General features: G+C 45.9%; 1 protein-coding gene across 1 annotated transcript in view; it reads right to left on the bottom strand.

Moving 5' to 3' along the window:
• Positions 1 to 2,950: 2,950 nt before the first annotated feature.
• LOC144233172 (2'-5'-oligoadenylate synthase-like protein 2) overlaps positions 2,951 to 15,663 on the bottom strand; it is a 14,565-nt gene continuing 1,852 nt past the window's right edge. The window contains exons 2-6 of the mRNA XM_077765992.1: positions 11,093 to 11,381; positions 9,489 to 9,664; positions 6,188 to 6,429; positions 5,561 to 5,702; positions 2,951 to 3,638 (exon numbers count right to left, since the gene is read on the bottom strand). Coding sequence (XP_077622118.1) covers positions 3,102 to 3,638; positions 5,561 to 5,702; positions 6,188 to 6,429; positions 9,489 to 9,664; positions 11,093 to 11,381 — 1,386 coding nt within the window. The 3' untranslated portion in view covers positions 2,951 to 3,101. The remainder of the gene's footprint in view (positions 3,639 to 5,560; positions 5,703 to 6,187; positions 6,430 to 9,488; positions 9,665 to 11,092; positions 11,382 to 15,663) is intronic.

The following is a 15,663-nucleotide window of genomic DNA, read 5'->3' as shown; positions in this document are numbered from 1 at the left end:
ATAAATAAGTCCAATTATAGTAAATAAGATAGTAATAAGTGCTGAGCAGAAAAAGAAAGCAAAACAAGAGGTTAATAGGTACTGTGTGTGGTGTGTGTGTGTATGTGTAGGATTGCTTAGATGTTCAGCCTCAAACAAGGCGGTTGGAGAGGCCTGAAAGGGAGATATTTGAGCAAAGACATGAAGAAGGCAAAGAGTGACCCACATATACGCTAGAGGGAAGAGGCTCATTCATGGCAGAAGGAGCAGCAAGTGCAAAGGTCCTGTGGTATCAGTGTGCCTGGTGGGTTTGAGGAATAACAGCATGGCTGTAAGGGAATGATCAAAGGAGGAGAGTGGGAGGGGATGAGGTTTAAGTGGTAAAGGGTGGGGAGCAAATGGTATAGGATCTTCAAGACCACTAAGCCCGACTTTTACTCTAAATGAAATGGGGAGCCACTGAAGAGTTTCAAGCAGAGGAGTAACGTGGTCTGACTTTTATTCTTTTTAAGTTTATTTATTTATTCTGAGAGAGACAGAGACAGCCCGAACTGGGGAGGGAAAAGAGAGAGGGAGAGAGAGAGAGAATCCCAAGCAGGCTCCACACTGCTGGCACATAGCTGGATGTGGGGCTCGAACTCACGAAACAGGCGAGATTCTGACCTGAGCCGAAGTCAGACGCTTAACCGACTGAGCCGCCCAGGTGCCCCTCTCCTGTGTGATTTAAATGTGAATCCTAAGGGCGCCTGGGTGGCTCAGTCGGTTGGGTGTCTGACTTCGGCTCAGGTCATGATCTCATGGTTCATGGATTCGAGCCCCGCGTCGGGCTCTGTGCTGACAGCTCAGAGCCTGTTTCAGATCCTGTGTTTCCCTCTCTCTCTGCCCCTCCTGTGCTCATGCTCTGTCTCTCTCTGTCTCAAAAATAAATTAGTATTTTTAAAAAAATGTGAATCCTAGACATTACATCATTTCCTTGCTTATATATATATTTTTTTGCCTTTTTATTTTTTTTATTTTTGGGGGGGTTCTTTAAGTATNCATGCACAAAAATAAACTCAAAATGGATAAAGGACCTGAATGTGAGACAGGAAACTATCAACACCCTAGAGGAGAAAGCAGGAAACAACCTCCTTGACCTCCACCGCAGCAACTTCTTACTTGACACATCCTTGCGTATATTTTGAATATAAACAGGTCTTGCTAATGGACAGAATAATGATGTGAGACAAAGATTGGACTCGAGGACCATTTGGAAGCTTTGGCTTTAACACCTGGAAGGATGGAATTGTCCTTAACTGAGACAGGAAAGACTGGGAAGGGCGCATTGTAGAATACCGCTAACCCTCGCCATTCTCACCTGTAAAATGGGAGAGAAGGTGTTAATTCTACTCCTCCACCTAACTTCTACGGTAGCTGTAAGGATAGGGATCCGAAGACACCATGTTGATAAAGATTCTTAGTGTCAATGCCACGTCGATGCATGGGATTATTAATTCAGTGAGGAACAGAGAAAAAGAATTTTACTGAGCTGCGGAAGCAGATCTTAGGCAAGGCTTTGGGGCAAAAAAGACACCCAATCCACTCTGATCTGTTCAATTTAGATTAATGAAAGTTTCTGGGGGGGGGGGTGGCATTTTTTAANGAGCACGCGGGGGGGGGGGGGGGGGTTGAATTTTTTAAAAGGGCAGGTCTAACAGCCCCCTGCAGCGTCCCTCCCCGGGGCTGTGTCAGGACTTTTGATTCTCTTTTGCTATACGTGGCTCCATTCTCTGTGTGGAGGGTTGCCTTTTTACTTACCTGTAGTCTTTTTTTTTTTTTTAGTGTTTTATTTATTTTTGAGAGACGGAGAGAGACAGCATGAGCAGGGGAGGGTCAGAGAGAGAGGGAGACACAGAATCTGAAGCAGGCTCCAGGCTCTGAGCTGGCTGTCAGCACAGAGCCTGATGCGGGGCTCAAACCCACGAACCGTGAGATCATGACCTGAGCCGAAGTCGGTCGCCCAACCGACTGAGCCACCCTAGGTGCCCCTACTCACCTGTAGCCTTGAGCTCAGGCTTATCTGTTCTGATTGCATTTCTGCTTAGATGTCCACCCTTATTGAATTATACTGGGAACTGGTCCCACCCACCAGGACTCCAAATCTGATAGGCTAAGTAAAACCAGTCGATAGATTCTATGCTGGGTCAGTTGATCCCTTTTGGTGTAGTTAGGTTTGGATGGATGAGTGAAGCTATTGGGTAGGAGCATGGTATGATCTATAGGCAATCTCAAAGAATGAGACACAGCTGGGAGAAGAGAGGGAGCACCCCAAACCCTATAGTCTCTAAAATAGCAATGGATGGAGACCCTCAGAAAGGCTATAGGGAAGAATTCAAAGTCATTCTTTGTTTCATTTGTTTGTTCAGCGAGTACGTGCTGAACGTGCACACCAGGCAGGCATCATTCTAGACCATGGGGACACAGGAGCAAGGCTCTTGTCAAGTCTCTTTAAATCGGGGAGAGTAATGATCCAACAGGGGAACACAATGAGGGTCCCGAGTGCTTTCACCGAAGTCTGACTTGGGAGTAGGGGCAGAAAATGGCGTGGTTGGCTGTTATTGGGCTTCTAGCAATGGCTCTCAAACCGGCGTGTGCACCAGAATTACTTGGAAGGCTTGTTAAGACCCAGGTTGCTGAATCCCACCACCGAGACCTGACTCGGGTGAATCTGACATAGTTGCCGAGAAATTTCATTGCTATGATGTTCCCAGGGGATACGTCAACTCTGCTGGTCGGGGGTCCATACCTGGAGTCTGACTCAGAGCTTTGAGTGTTGAAAGATGAAAACATGGGGGAAAGGAATAGTTGAATCAGTAATGGAGTTATGATCCGGCATTCAGTGCTCTGGGGATGCAAGGGTTTGGTGTGTTTTGAGTAGTGAGGAGAAGTAAAGAAAGAGGTAAGCAAGGGCTAAATTGTCAAAGACCTTGAATGCCAAGCAAAAGAACTTGAACTTTATTATATAAGTAATAGGAGCTGTTGGAGGACTTCATACAGGGAAAGGGTACGTTCATATTTATGCTTCAGGAAATCACAGTGGCCTGGGTAGCAAGGGGTGGGTGTGGGAACCGGGCCATGGAAGTCTACATCGTGTATATCCGGTACATAGGCACTTTTGGGGCCCACATCAGGGGCACTTCTGGAGCCCTGTGGCTTCTAATGAGCATGATGGTGTCACAGTCTTTGATCTGCAGGTCTGAAAGGCTGCAGTGATTCCTTAGTTTCCGGCCCTGGAACTTTAGTATCTGATCCCTCACATAAGGTCCCCCAGCCTCCTCAATCTTCTCTTTCAAGGTATGGATGGAGTCGTCAGGGTCGATGGCGTAAGGCTTGCTCTGGCCGCTGGAGTCCTTCACAAAGACCTGGATCTCGGGAGGGAAGGTCTCCAGGACCCGGATGCTAACCTTAGAGAAGATCCCATAATGTGCCAGGGTCTGCTGGCTGCTGAGCAGTTGCCGTTCTCCTCCTGGCTCCTGGAAGGAGAGACGCTGCTGTCCCCTGATGTCACACGTCCTCTTGATCTCCGTTTTCATCTTCCAGATGGGACTGTAGGGATCCACCGACAGGGTCCAGGACTCCTCTCCTGTCTTTTTCACCAACACCTGGACATCCCGTGCTGGCTGGAAGGGAAGGAGGAGCAGACCAGGACGTCTGATGGTCAAGGCTGTTGTCCCCAACTCTTTCTGCCTACTGACGATCTATTTATTGCCTACCGAGACACTTCAGGTAGGAAAAGGAGCTATCGGTAACTATCGCAGCCAACAGGCATAAACCGTAACTGTCTGAGGCAAAGCAGAACATCCTAGGTTTACAGGATCCTTGGGTCACCCTCTGTCCTCTGACTCACCCTGATCAGACTAACCACTGGCTACCGTTCCCCAAACAGCCACTCCTATGTGGAACTGTTCAGGGTCCCCAGCTGTCACACGGAGATAACATTTGCGCCTACTCCATAGGTACATCATAGGGCTGCTCTAGGTTAAAGAATTTAACAGGTGCCAGGCACTGGGCCATACGTTCAAGGATAGTCATTGTAATAGGAAAAGTCTGAAAGTAGGGTAGCAGTCACAAAAAATAAGGTACCTCCATTCATTGGCTCATGACATGGCTGTTAATCCAGGGTGACTTGATGGTCCTGTGGGTCTAGGGCAGTCCAGGTGTAGGTGCCCTGTCCCGGGATAATTAGCATCACCCCATTTCATGCTCAAAAATATCCCGTTTTGGACTTTAATGTTATATGGTCATGCAGATCTGCCTTTGAGGCCAGCCTCAGAATTTCCCTGCAGGATGTGACCTCTGGTAGTGGCAACAAGATTGCTCCGGGAGTGGCAGGTCAGGGAAATTAGCTCTCTCAGACAAGCTAACAGTCCTGGTCTTTGAACCCTAGATTCCTATGTAGTGTTCAGACCCAGGACGCTATGATTGTGTCAGAAAAGCAGTGCCCAGGGGGGCTTCGCCACTGGTGTTGCTGTCTGTGCTCAAATCCTATGTTCGTCACTGATTGGTTTTAGATATATCTATTAAGACTCTCTTCTTCTTGGGGCGCCTGGGTGGCTCAGTCGGTTAAGCATCTGACTTTGGCTCAGGTCATGATCTCATGGTTCGTGGGTTCGAGCTCTGTGTTGGGCTCTGTGCTGACAGCTCAGAGCCTGGAGCCTGCTTCAGATTCTGTCTCTCTTTGTCTCTGCCCCTCCCCTGCTCACTCTGCCTTTCTCTCTCTCAGAAATAAATAAGACATTATTTTTAAAACATCATTTTTTAATGTTTTATTTATTTCTGAGAGAGAGAGAGAGAAAGAGAGAGAGACAACACAAGCAGGGGAGGGTCAGAGAAAGAGTGAGACACAGAATCTGAAACAGGCTCCAAGCTCTGAGCTAGCTGTCAGCACAGAGCCCGATGCGGGGCTTGAACCCACGAACCATGAGATCATGACCTGAGTCGAAGTTGGGCGCTTAACCGACTGAGCCACCCAGGCGCCCCTCTCCCTTTCTTTTTTAAAATTTTTTTATTTTTTTTATTAGCATTAAACATTTTAAGTGTATTTATTTATTTTGAGAGAGACAGAGAGAGTGGGGGAGAGGTAGAGAAAGCGAGAGAGAGAGAATCCCAAGCAGGCTCTGTAACTGTCAGCATGGAGCCCGATGTGGGGCTCGAACTCATGAATGGTGAGATCATGACCTGAGCTGAAACCAAGACTCGGACACTTAACCAACTAAGCCACCCAGGCGCCCTGATCTCTCTCTCCCTCTGTCACTTTTTAAGATGTTTGTTTATTTTTGAGAGAGAGAGAGAGACAGCCAGACAGAGTGCGAGCTGGGGAAGTGCAGAGAGAGAGACACAGAATGTGAAGCAGGCTCCAGGCTCCGAGCTGTCAGCACAGAGCCCAACGCGGGGCTTGAACTCACGAACTGTGAGATCATGACCTGAGCCGAAGTCGGGTGCTTAACCAACTGAGCCACCCAGGCACCCCTTGGGGGGATTTTTGGGGAGCTGACATGCAGTCATCACTGAATATTGACTGAGGGGTGGAGGGGGGTTTTACCTGTACGTGCCAGTCCTGGCTGGAGTCGTCATTCTTACAGCAGGCCTGCCTCAGGCAGTGAGCGGCCTCTCTGGCTACCAGGTCCCATCTCTTTTCTTTTCCCAGGTTGTTGGTGGGATCAGCCGGGTCCAGGATAACTGGCCTGGGAGAGAGAAAGGGAGTGGATCCCCATCACACTTATGATCCTGGCCTCTGTCACTCAAGTCTATGGGATAGTACATGCCTGTGTGTAGGCAGGCCTTCCTGCAAGCTCAAGTTCTTGGCTCATGATTGGAGTAAGTTACAAACTGTAACCTAAGGTGGCCCAATCAGAGTGAACCTCAGGGATTCTGCTTAGAATCCTAGGACAAAGGTGCACTCCCTCTTGTAGTGGGAGGAGCCCAGATGGGAAGACTAGAAAAGATGTAAGTCATGAAGGCATGAGCCTGAATTCAGAGGTAAGGCTCCCCTGGGAAGGGCAGATTTCACAGAATGGGTCTCTGATGACACAGTGAACATCTGGATCCCATCATACCTGAAAGTTCACTCATCTTTGGGCTTCTCAGTTACAAAAGCCAAGAAGTTCCCCTTCTTTTAACAATTGCATGAGTTGGGTTTCTGTTCCTTGCAGCTAAAAGTAAGGCTCACCTGCATTCCTTCAACTGTTGTTTGATATAGATTTTGACAGTCTCATTTTGGAAATCATAGTACTTGGTCCAATAGATGCAGATGTCTTCATAATCTACAAGGAGTTCCATCACGGCTCTAAACCCTTTATCCAGGTCGAAGTTATCGCTTTCGTCTGTACCTATTTCCCAGGCATAGATGGTCAGTAGCTCCAGTGCGTATTTTGCGGGCAGTGATGCCTTTCGATATTTAGGTTTCAAGTGCTGCAGGGTGGCAGGGTGGGGAGAGGGAGTGAGGGAGAGAGACAGAGAGAATGGATATGAGATTGCTACCTTGGCAATTGGGAATTTCCAATTCTCTCTGTTTCCAGGTCCCAGTAATATTCTGTTAACATCAGGGGTGCCTGGCTGGCTTGGTCAGTAGAACATGTGACTCTTGATCTTAGGGTTGTGAGTTCAAGCCCCATGTTGGGTATAGAGCTTGCATAAAAATAAAGAAATAAAAAAATAACTATTTTGTTGACTCCATTTTACATCTGGATTATGTAGCACATCCATGAAATCTGAAATGAGCCCAGAGAGCTTGGGCTCTAGATAGATTATGTCCTGGGGCCATCACAATTTCCACAAAAGAGGAAACTGAGGCCTCTCATGCACCTTCTGGACTTCATCAGTCTGTGTTAGTGAGTCGGAATGGTGGAGGCAATATCACATAGTGTATATAGGATCTGATTAAAGAAAACAAAAACACATGGACACGCTGAAAACAAAACAAAATTGGAACAAATCAAAAGATGGAGACGGTGTAGTCATGTGAAAATTTCAGTTCTTCAAAAATTAATTTGGTGGGGCGCCTGGGTGGTTCAGTCGGTTAAGCATCCGACTTCGGCTCAGGTCATGATCTCACTGCTCGTGGGCTCTGTGCTGACAGCTACCTCAGAGTCTGGAGCCTGTTTCAGATTCTGTGTCTCCCTTTCTCTCTGACCCTCCCCTGCTCACGCTGTCTCTCTCTTTCTCTCTCAGAAATAAATAAAACATTAAAACAATTTTTAAAAAAAGTAATTTGGAAAAAAATTAATTTGGAAGCTTATTGCAATTATAGTTAGCATCCCACTAGTGTTTTTTTAGTGGGAGAAAAATAATGTTAAGATGCAAATACAGGAATAAATGCTTAGGAGAGCCAAGAAAATTAATAAAGAAGAAAAACAAAGAGGTTGGTATTTGTTTTCTCAGATATGACTGAGAGAGCGTACCAGAACAGTACACTTTGGTGTCAGTATAAACAATAGCCAGGTGTAACAGAAGAAGAACCCAGAATTAGTTCTCAGTCGATACAAAAATTTAACAACCGGTAAGGGTGATGAACAATGCGGGGGGAAGATGCATAATCCAACAAAGGATGCTGGCACAACTTATCAGCCATTTGGAAGAAAATAAAGACGAGCTTTGTGACACCAAATACCAAAACAGATTACAAATGGAATAAAAGCATAGATGAGACATATTCAAGGAAAATTAAAAGACTACCTACACACTGTGGACAAGACAGAAAACCTACAACCCAGAAAAGTTGGCCCTGTTTGTATGCTTTAAAAATTAGGGGTACCTGGGTGGCTCAGTCGTTTAAGCATCCGACTTTGGCTCAGGTCATGATCTTGTGGTTCGTGGGTTCGAGCCCCACGTCGGGCTCTGTGCTGATAGCTCAGAGCCTGGAGCCTGTCTTCGGATTCTGTGTCTCCCCCTCTCTCTGACCCTCCCCTACTAGCTCTGTCTCTCTCTGTCTCTCAAAAAAAAAAAAACCACATTAAAAAATAGAAATAATTATATCATCAAAGATATAATGGTAAAAATATTACGATTGGTAAAAATATTTGCAACACGTGAGAAACAATGGTAAATATCTACAAAAAAAGTCTTTCAACTGATAAGAAAAAGACAGAAGTCCCAATGGGAGAAGATGCAAAATACATGAACAGGTTAAGTCCCCAAAGTTCAACTCCAAAGGTCTGTAAGCAAATGCACTTTTGTAAAGGGCGGACCACAGAAAGAGTCACGTGATAGGATTTCAGTTTGTAAGCTCCAGGCATGAGCTGTGTGAACACGGATACAAAGAGGGGGATAACGCATAGTCTCCAAAAATGTTATTAGTATCATCTCAGCCATTTCATGTAAATTTAACAAAAATTTTAAATGTTTGTTTATTTTTGAGGGACAGAGTCAGAGCAGAGTTGTGGAAGGGCAGAGAGAGAGGGAGACATGGAATCTGAAGCAGGCTCCAGCCTCTGAGCTGCCAGCATGGAGCACGGCGCGGGGCTCGAACCCACGAACCGTGAGACCATGACCTGAGCTGAAGTCGGACGCTAAACCGACTGAGCCGCCCAGACACTGCATTTCACGCAAATTTTGCCTTCTCTCTTATGCTTTATTTTTCATCACTTGAATTTTTCATGAGCCCAATGCAATATTCAAATAATCAGAAAAAGTATTTATTATTATGAAAATTCTTATGAAATAAATCATTATTATTTCAAATGTTTTTATTTATTTTGAAAGAGAGAGACAGTGAGTGAGAGAGCAGGAGAAGAGCAGAGGGAGAGGGAGAGAGAATCCTAAGCATACTCTACGCCGCCAGTGCGGAGCCTGATGCAGGGCTGGAACCCATGAACCGTGAGGTCATGACCTGAGCCGAGATCAAGAGTCGGATACTTAACCGACTTAGCTACCCAGGAGCCCCATGAAATAAATTGTTATTGTAAAACCCAGGTGGCATTATTGATTAAGAGCACACAGGCAGGCACCTTTGTGTTCAACTCTCAGCCCAACTTTAGCCCTTGAGCCTGGTTTTTCTCATCCTCGAAATGGGGCTAATGAATAATACATACATTACAGAGCTGTTGGAAAGACTGAGAAAAATACACAGAGCACTCAGCATAGATCACGGAAGACAACTGACCCTTAAGAGATGGTAGCTTTCTTCTTACTGTTATGTGAAATGCCTGAAGCCTGTGGAAAATCACATTCGTGCATGTCAGGAACTATTTAGTTGTCCTCGAGGAACTAAGAGGCTATGGCCAAGCACAGTGCTTTAGAAGTTAACAGAATAGAGCAAAACCACAAAGAACGGCCACAACAAGAATGCGAACTGCTGTCCAGCGCTCTACAATCACAAATAGCTTCCGATGACATTATTCCACCTATATGATTTAGCTCTATTCTGAGCTGGCTTGTTTCCATCTTTTTCTCTTTAAAAAAAAAAAATGGTAGCAGGCACCCGTCCTCCTTGATGTGCCCTGAATGTCCCAGCCCGGCGCCCAGCCCCGCACCTGCTGGTACCAGTGTTTCATCAGCCGCAGAAGGTTCTTCAGTTTGACAGGGCGACTTTTCACGAAGTGCCTCTGCAGCTCTGTGAAGCTCGGTGCGAACTCCCCAGGGTGGCCGCCGCTGGTTATCAACTCTTCATAGATTTCCGGAGATGGTTTAGAGTCCGGGCAAAAATTTCCTGTGAGAGAAAAACACCCGTGTAAGAAAATCCACTCTTTGGGGAGAGGAAGACGGGAAATAAAACTGCGAGGTATTGAGGAGACGTGAATTCTCTCCTGTAGGAACAGACTATATTTCCCATTTTACAATGGAAGCTTAGAGGGTTTGGTAGCCCCCTCAAAAGTCACATAGATTTTAAATACCCCCATTGACCAAAGACTTAGCATGTATCAGACACTGGGCTAAGCTCACAGAAGCCTAGGACAGCTCCATGCAGGGGCGCCTGGGTGGCTCAGTCGGTTAAGTGTCCGAGTTCTGCTTAGGTCATGATCTCACGGTTTGTGGGTTCGAGCCCTGTGTCTGGCTCTGTGCCGAACGCTTGCTCAGAGCCTGGAGCCTGCTTCGGATTCTGGGTCTCCTCTCTCTGCCCCTCCCCTGCTCATACTCTGTCTCACTGTCTCTCAAAAATAGATAAATGTAAAAAAAAAAAAAAAAGAACAGCTTCATGCAGTAGGTAAAATTAAGTGGAACCATAGGGAGTGCCCTTTTTGAGGCTCAAACATGGTCAAATATTGCCAATTTCCTATGGTTCAACCTGACATTCTGCCTTCTGGCAGGCTGGTATATTGAGTCTTGGAGGTGTTAGATAGCTGCCCAAGGTCATATATTTAGTAAGTCTTAGAGTCAAAATTTGAAGACATTAAGAGTCCTGTTTTTCTTTTCTTTTCTTTTTTAAGTTTATTTATTTATTTTGAGAGGGAGAGAGAGCACACTGCAAGTGTGTGGGGCAGAGAGAGAGGGGGAGAGAATCCCAAGTGGGCTCCACACTGTCAGTGCAGAGTCTGATTTGAGCCAAAATCAAGAGTTGGCTGCTTAACCAACTGAGCCACCCAGACGCCCCAAAAGCCCTGTTTTTAAGAGTGATTCCAATCTAGGGGCGTCTGGGTGGCTTGGTTGACTGAGGGCCCGTCTTTGGCTCAGGTCATGATCTCATGGTTCATGAGTTCGAGCCCTGTGTTGGGCTCGGTGCTATTAGTGCAGAGCCTTCTTGGGATCCTCTGTCCTCCTCTCTCTCTCTGCCCCTCCCCTGCTCATGCTCTCTCTGTTAAAAATAAAGAAACATTAAAAAAATGGTTCCAATCTAACTCTAAAGACCTCGAAGTGCTTGCCTTCCCTGGTGTTTCCCAGAAGGTCAGAGGAGAGTCTTCACCCTGGGTTGGGTGGGAACCCAGAAGTCCCCTATCTCCCCAACAGTGGGGCATGGAAACATATGAATTTATGGAAGGGACTACTCTGCAAGCTATAGCTCCAGACCCAGCCCTTCAGGAAAAAAATGCAAACTCCACTCTCTCTCACCTGGCTTCCACTTTCCCAAACCTCCCCCAAGGCCAGGTTGGTGAAGGGCCCCTGACTAGTTTCTGTGGCCCCGACCCATTGCTGTCTTTACTTAGAGCATCATAGGCGGGGAGCACATCCACTCCAATGGCTTCACTGTTCTTCCTGGCCTGGATGTGGAAGGACAGGGAGCGGGGGACCATGGTCGTCTTTCTCTGCGGGACCATGGTGATGCTGTAGGCCAGGTTCTTGCTGTACTGAGTCAGTCTCTTCTTGATGAATTTGATGATCGATCCTCGGTGCTCTGCCTGGTCTTGAAAGCTGGGGAAGCAGCTTAGGAACAAGACCAAGTCCACGTCGGAGCTGTAGTTCAGTGTCGTTCCCTTACCAGAGGATCCGCCCTGCGGAGGACATTAACATTGGAGCTTTACCTCCCCTGGGGCCTGAAGCTTTGAGGTTGGGGTGAAACCAAGGGGCCTTGCCTGTTTACACAGGTAAGGTTGTTTACACAGGAACCAAAAAGAGCTCTTGGTCTCCTCCATACACAGTGGGCTTTGCCAACCACGTCTTTTCATTCATTTAGAAAAATTAAGTACATGATAAACAGTTCAAAGAATATAAACGAAACGTACAACCCTCCTGTACCTCAGGCCCTAAGTTCCTTCTGCAGAGGTCCCCAACTGCTTCTATCTCATTCCAGAGACATTTGATGCCCAAACCAGTGCTGTCCAACATGGTGGCCAAGAGCCACATGTGGCTACTTAAATTGAATGTTTGTTTATTTTTGAGAGACAGTGTGTGAGTGCGGGAGGGGCAGAGAGAGAGGGAGACACAGAATCTGAAACAGGCTCCAGGCTCTGAGCTGTCAGCACAGAGCCTGACACGGGGCTCGAACCCACAAACTGTGAGATCACGACCTGAGCTGAAGTTGGACGCTCTACTGACTGAGCCACCAAGGCGACCCCTGGGGAATGTTATTTTTAAAGACTCTCAAATTTCGGGGTGCTTGGGTGGCTCAGTCGGTTAAGCATCAGACTCTTGATTTCAGCTCAAGTCATGATCTCACGGTTTGTGGGTTTGGGCCCCACAATGAGCTATAGCTCTGTGCTGACAGAATGGAGACTGCTTGGGATTCTGTCTCCCTCTCTGCCCCTCCTTCACTCGCTCTCTATCGCTCTCTCAAAAATAAATACATAAACACTTATAAAAAATAAAGACTCCCAAATTTCAGGGGTTGTGGCTACGCCTGCAAAGCACCTTCTAAATTCCGGCAGCTCTAAGGGGCTGTCTCTGCTCCTTGTCTCGGTAACCGATGCTGTATGAACATGTCCTCTGAAGAAGGGGATCAGGGGGTCTCCTTCAGTAGGCAGGGAAGGGGGCTGGCCCTTCTCCCCCTTACAATAAATTGATTGTTATTTTGAAATAATTATAGGTTTGCGAAAAATAGTTTAGACAGGTCTGCAGTTTCCTTCCAATGATCACACCTTATCTAAATATAGCCCAGAAATCAACATTGATACAATGTATAGAGTTCAAAGACATGTTATGTGGGGCGCCTGGGTGGCTCAGTCGGTTAAGCATCCGACTTCGGCTCAGGTCATGATCTCACGGTTTGTGGGTTCGAGCACCGCGTTGGGCTCTGTGCGGACTGCCAGCTCAGAGCCTGGGGCCTGTTTCGGATTCTGTGTCTCCTTCTCTTTCTGACCCTCCCCTGTTCACACTGTCTCTCTCAGAAATAAATAAAAAACATTAAAAAAAAAAAAAACTAAGAAAGGGGCGCCTGGGTGGCTTAGTTGGTTAAGCGTCCAACTTTCACTTACGTCATGATCTCGCGGTTCGTGGGTTCAAGCCCCGCATCGGGCTCTGTGCTGACTGCCAGCTCAGAGCCTGGAGCCTGTTTCAGTCTATGACTCCCTCTCTCTCTGATCCTCCCCTGCTCACCCTGTCTCTCTCTCTCTCCTAGAAATAAATAAAACATTAAAAAATTAAAAAAAAAAAACTAAGAAAGACATTTTATGTGTAGATTCTGACAATCACCACTGAAATCAAGATACGGAACTATCCCATTCTATTTCCTCCTTCCTTTTTTTTTTTAATATTTTTTTTTTCTAGGAGAGAGAGAGAGAGAGAGAGACAGCGTGAGCAGGGGAGGGTCAGAGAGAGAGGGAGTCACAGGCTGAAACAGGCTCCAGGCTCTGAGCTGGCAGTCAGCACAGAGCCCGATGCGGGGCTCGAACCCACGAACCGCGAGATCATGACCTAAGCGAAAGTCGGACGCTCAACCGACTAAGCCACCCAGGCGCCCTTCTATTTCCTCCTTCCACTCTTTTAAAAGTCATACCAACCTCCCTCCCCCCACCATCTCCAAACCCTAGAAACCGCTAATTTGTTTTCCATTTTCATAATGCTGTCATTTCAAGAAGGACACAAATGCAATCATACTGCATGTGACTTTTAGAAGCTGGCTTTTTTTGTTTTCACTTAGCACTGTGCTTTTGACATTCATCCCTGTTGTTACATGTATTACTAGTTTGCTCCACTATAACCACCTTTGTTATAGGTTGTTTGTGGTTTGACTTCGGTCCCAAATCTGCCTAATATTGTTTACTTTTCAGAGTTCTTAAACACTTGTTTTTTGATGTCTGTCCAGAGTTTTAGCTATAATTTATGTGAGTGAGAATTTGTAAGAGCTTACTTTATCTTGGCTGGTGCCAGAAATTACTCGTGTAATTTTTAAAAATCATGGGGCGCCTGGTGTCTCAATCGATTAACTGTCCGACCTCAGCTCGGGTCATGATCTCACGATTCGTCGGTTCGAGTCCTGCGTCAGGCTCTGTGCTGACAGCTCAGAGCCTGGAGCCTGCTTTGGATTCTGTGTCTCCCTCTCTCTTTCTGCCCCTCTCCTGTTCATGCTCTGTCTCTTCCTCTCTCTCAAAAATAAATAAACAGTAAAAAAAAAAAAAATCACGAAGCAATTCTGACCTCAGGTCAAAAAATTTTTAATTAAAATTTTTTAAAAATTTCAAAAAATTTCTAACCTTGATTTTGGCACTGGGTTCCTTGACCTGAGGAAACAGAATAGTAAGTAGTAAGAGGAAGAATATGCATGTCAGAGGGGGGCTGTGATCAAGTACTGCAGGGATGTCTTTGCAAATGTTACCGCTGGTTCTAGAAGACTCTCTAGGTCACTCATAGTAGGAAATCCAATTTAACACAAGAAAATGACAGCACTGTCACCACAATATAGATAGAGAGAATCAGGAAAATTAGATGCAACTTAGAAAATCTAGTGCTAGGGGTGCTTGGGTGGCTCAGTCGGTTAAGCGTCTGACTTCAGCTCAGCTCATGATCTTGGAGTTTGTGGGTTCGAGCCCCGTGTCAGGCTCTGCGCTGACAGCTCAGAGCCTGGAGCCTGCTTCAGATTCTGTGTCTCCCTCACTCTCTGTTCCTCCCCCGCTTATGCTCTGTCTCAAAAATAAATAAACATTAAAAAAAAAGAAAATCCAGTGCTTGCCCAAGTGGAGAAAGGCAGAGAGAAGGAAGTGTTGAATTAGTGCAATGTGCAATGTAACCTCTTCCTTCCTCCTCATATAGAAACAGAAACATTCATGACAAACGTGTGTCCTTTCTGCTGTTGCTGGTTTACCAGTGTTTATTGTAATAGGGCATTTGGTTCTAGGCACTTCTGATGCAGCTCAAAATATCTGGACATAGTTATTCCAGGACTATTTAAACTTCTGGAAATAAAGATCATTGAGAGAACAAAAGGGAAAGGGAAAGTGATTTTTTTTTTCTCCTCCAAATAGTCTCCACTTGACACATACCCCTAAAAGAGAGAATAGGAACTTTAAGATGCGTATTTGAAGTAACATTAATGGCATGTAGAAAATGCAATGTATCTCCAGTGGAAACACAGCACTTTTGAATTCATAGAAGAGCTATATTGGCAACATGTTAAAATAGTTGAACACTTTCAAACCCATCCTTCAAAGAATGTGTCCCGTGTCTACTTCTTTTTTCTTTTCTTTTCTTTTTTTTTTTAATTTCTGGTTCTGATGGAGATTCCTTCCTTCCTTCCTTCCTCCCTCCCTCCCTTCCTTCCTTCCTTTTTTTGACGTTAGGTCCTGAAAGCAAAGATGCTCAGAAAGCATACATTGCAGCCCCTCCAGGAAGTTCAGCTACGTGGAACAGTCAGACCTAGAAGTGCAAAGTTTGTATCTTTTTATCTAGAGAGGGTGTATCTCTTCATTTCCCTTTTGGAAACTCAAGCTTTGCCGACAACGCTCCTAACTCTATGGTTTCCACCTTTTATTTAAAGATTCCTAAAAAAAAGGGGCGCCTGGGTGGCTTAGTCGGTTAAGCGTCCGACTTTCGCTTAGGTCGTGATCTCGCGGTTCGTGGGTTCGAGCCCCGCGTCGGGCTCTGTGCTGACTGCCAGCTCAGAGCCTGGAGCCTGTTTCAGTCTGTGACTCCCTCTCTCTCTGACCCTCCCCTGCTCACGCTGTCTCTCTCTCTCTCCTAGAAATAAATAAAACATTAAAAAAAAAATTTTTTTAAGATTCCTTAAAAAAAAAAAAGATTCCTTAAAGCTGCTTGTCCTTCCTTTGGCAGCCATATCACCCCCAAGGCAAAGCCTGATTTACTTAAATAAATGTAGATATATGTAAATTAAGGCAAACCTCA

This window comes from Crocuta crocuta, unplaced genomic scaffold (assembly GCF_008692635.1).
Source record: "Crocuta crocuta isolate KB4526 unplaced genomic scaffold, BGI_CrCroc_1.0 scaffold339, whole genome shotgun sequence".
Classification (NCBI taxonomy): Eukaryota; Metazoa; Chordata; class Mammalia; order Carnivora; family Hyaenidae; genus Crocuta; species Crocuta crocuta.
This window is presented reverse-complemented; position numbering and strand designations above follow the sequence as displayed.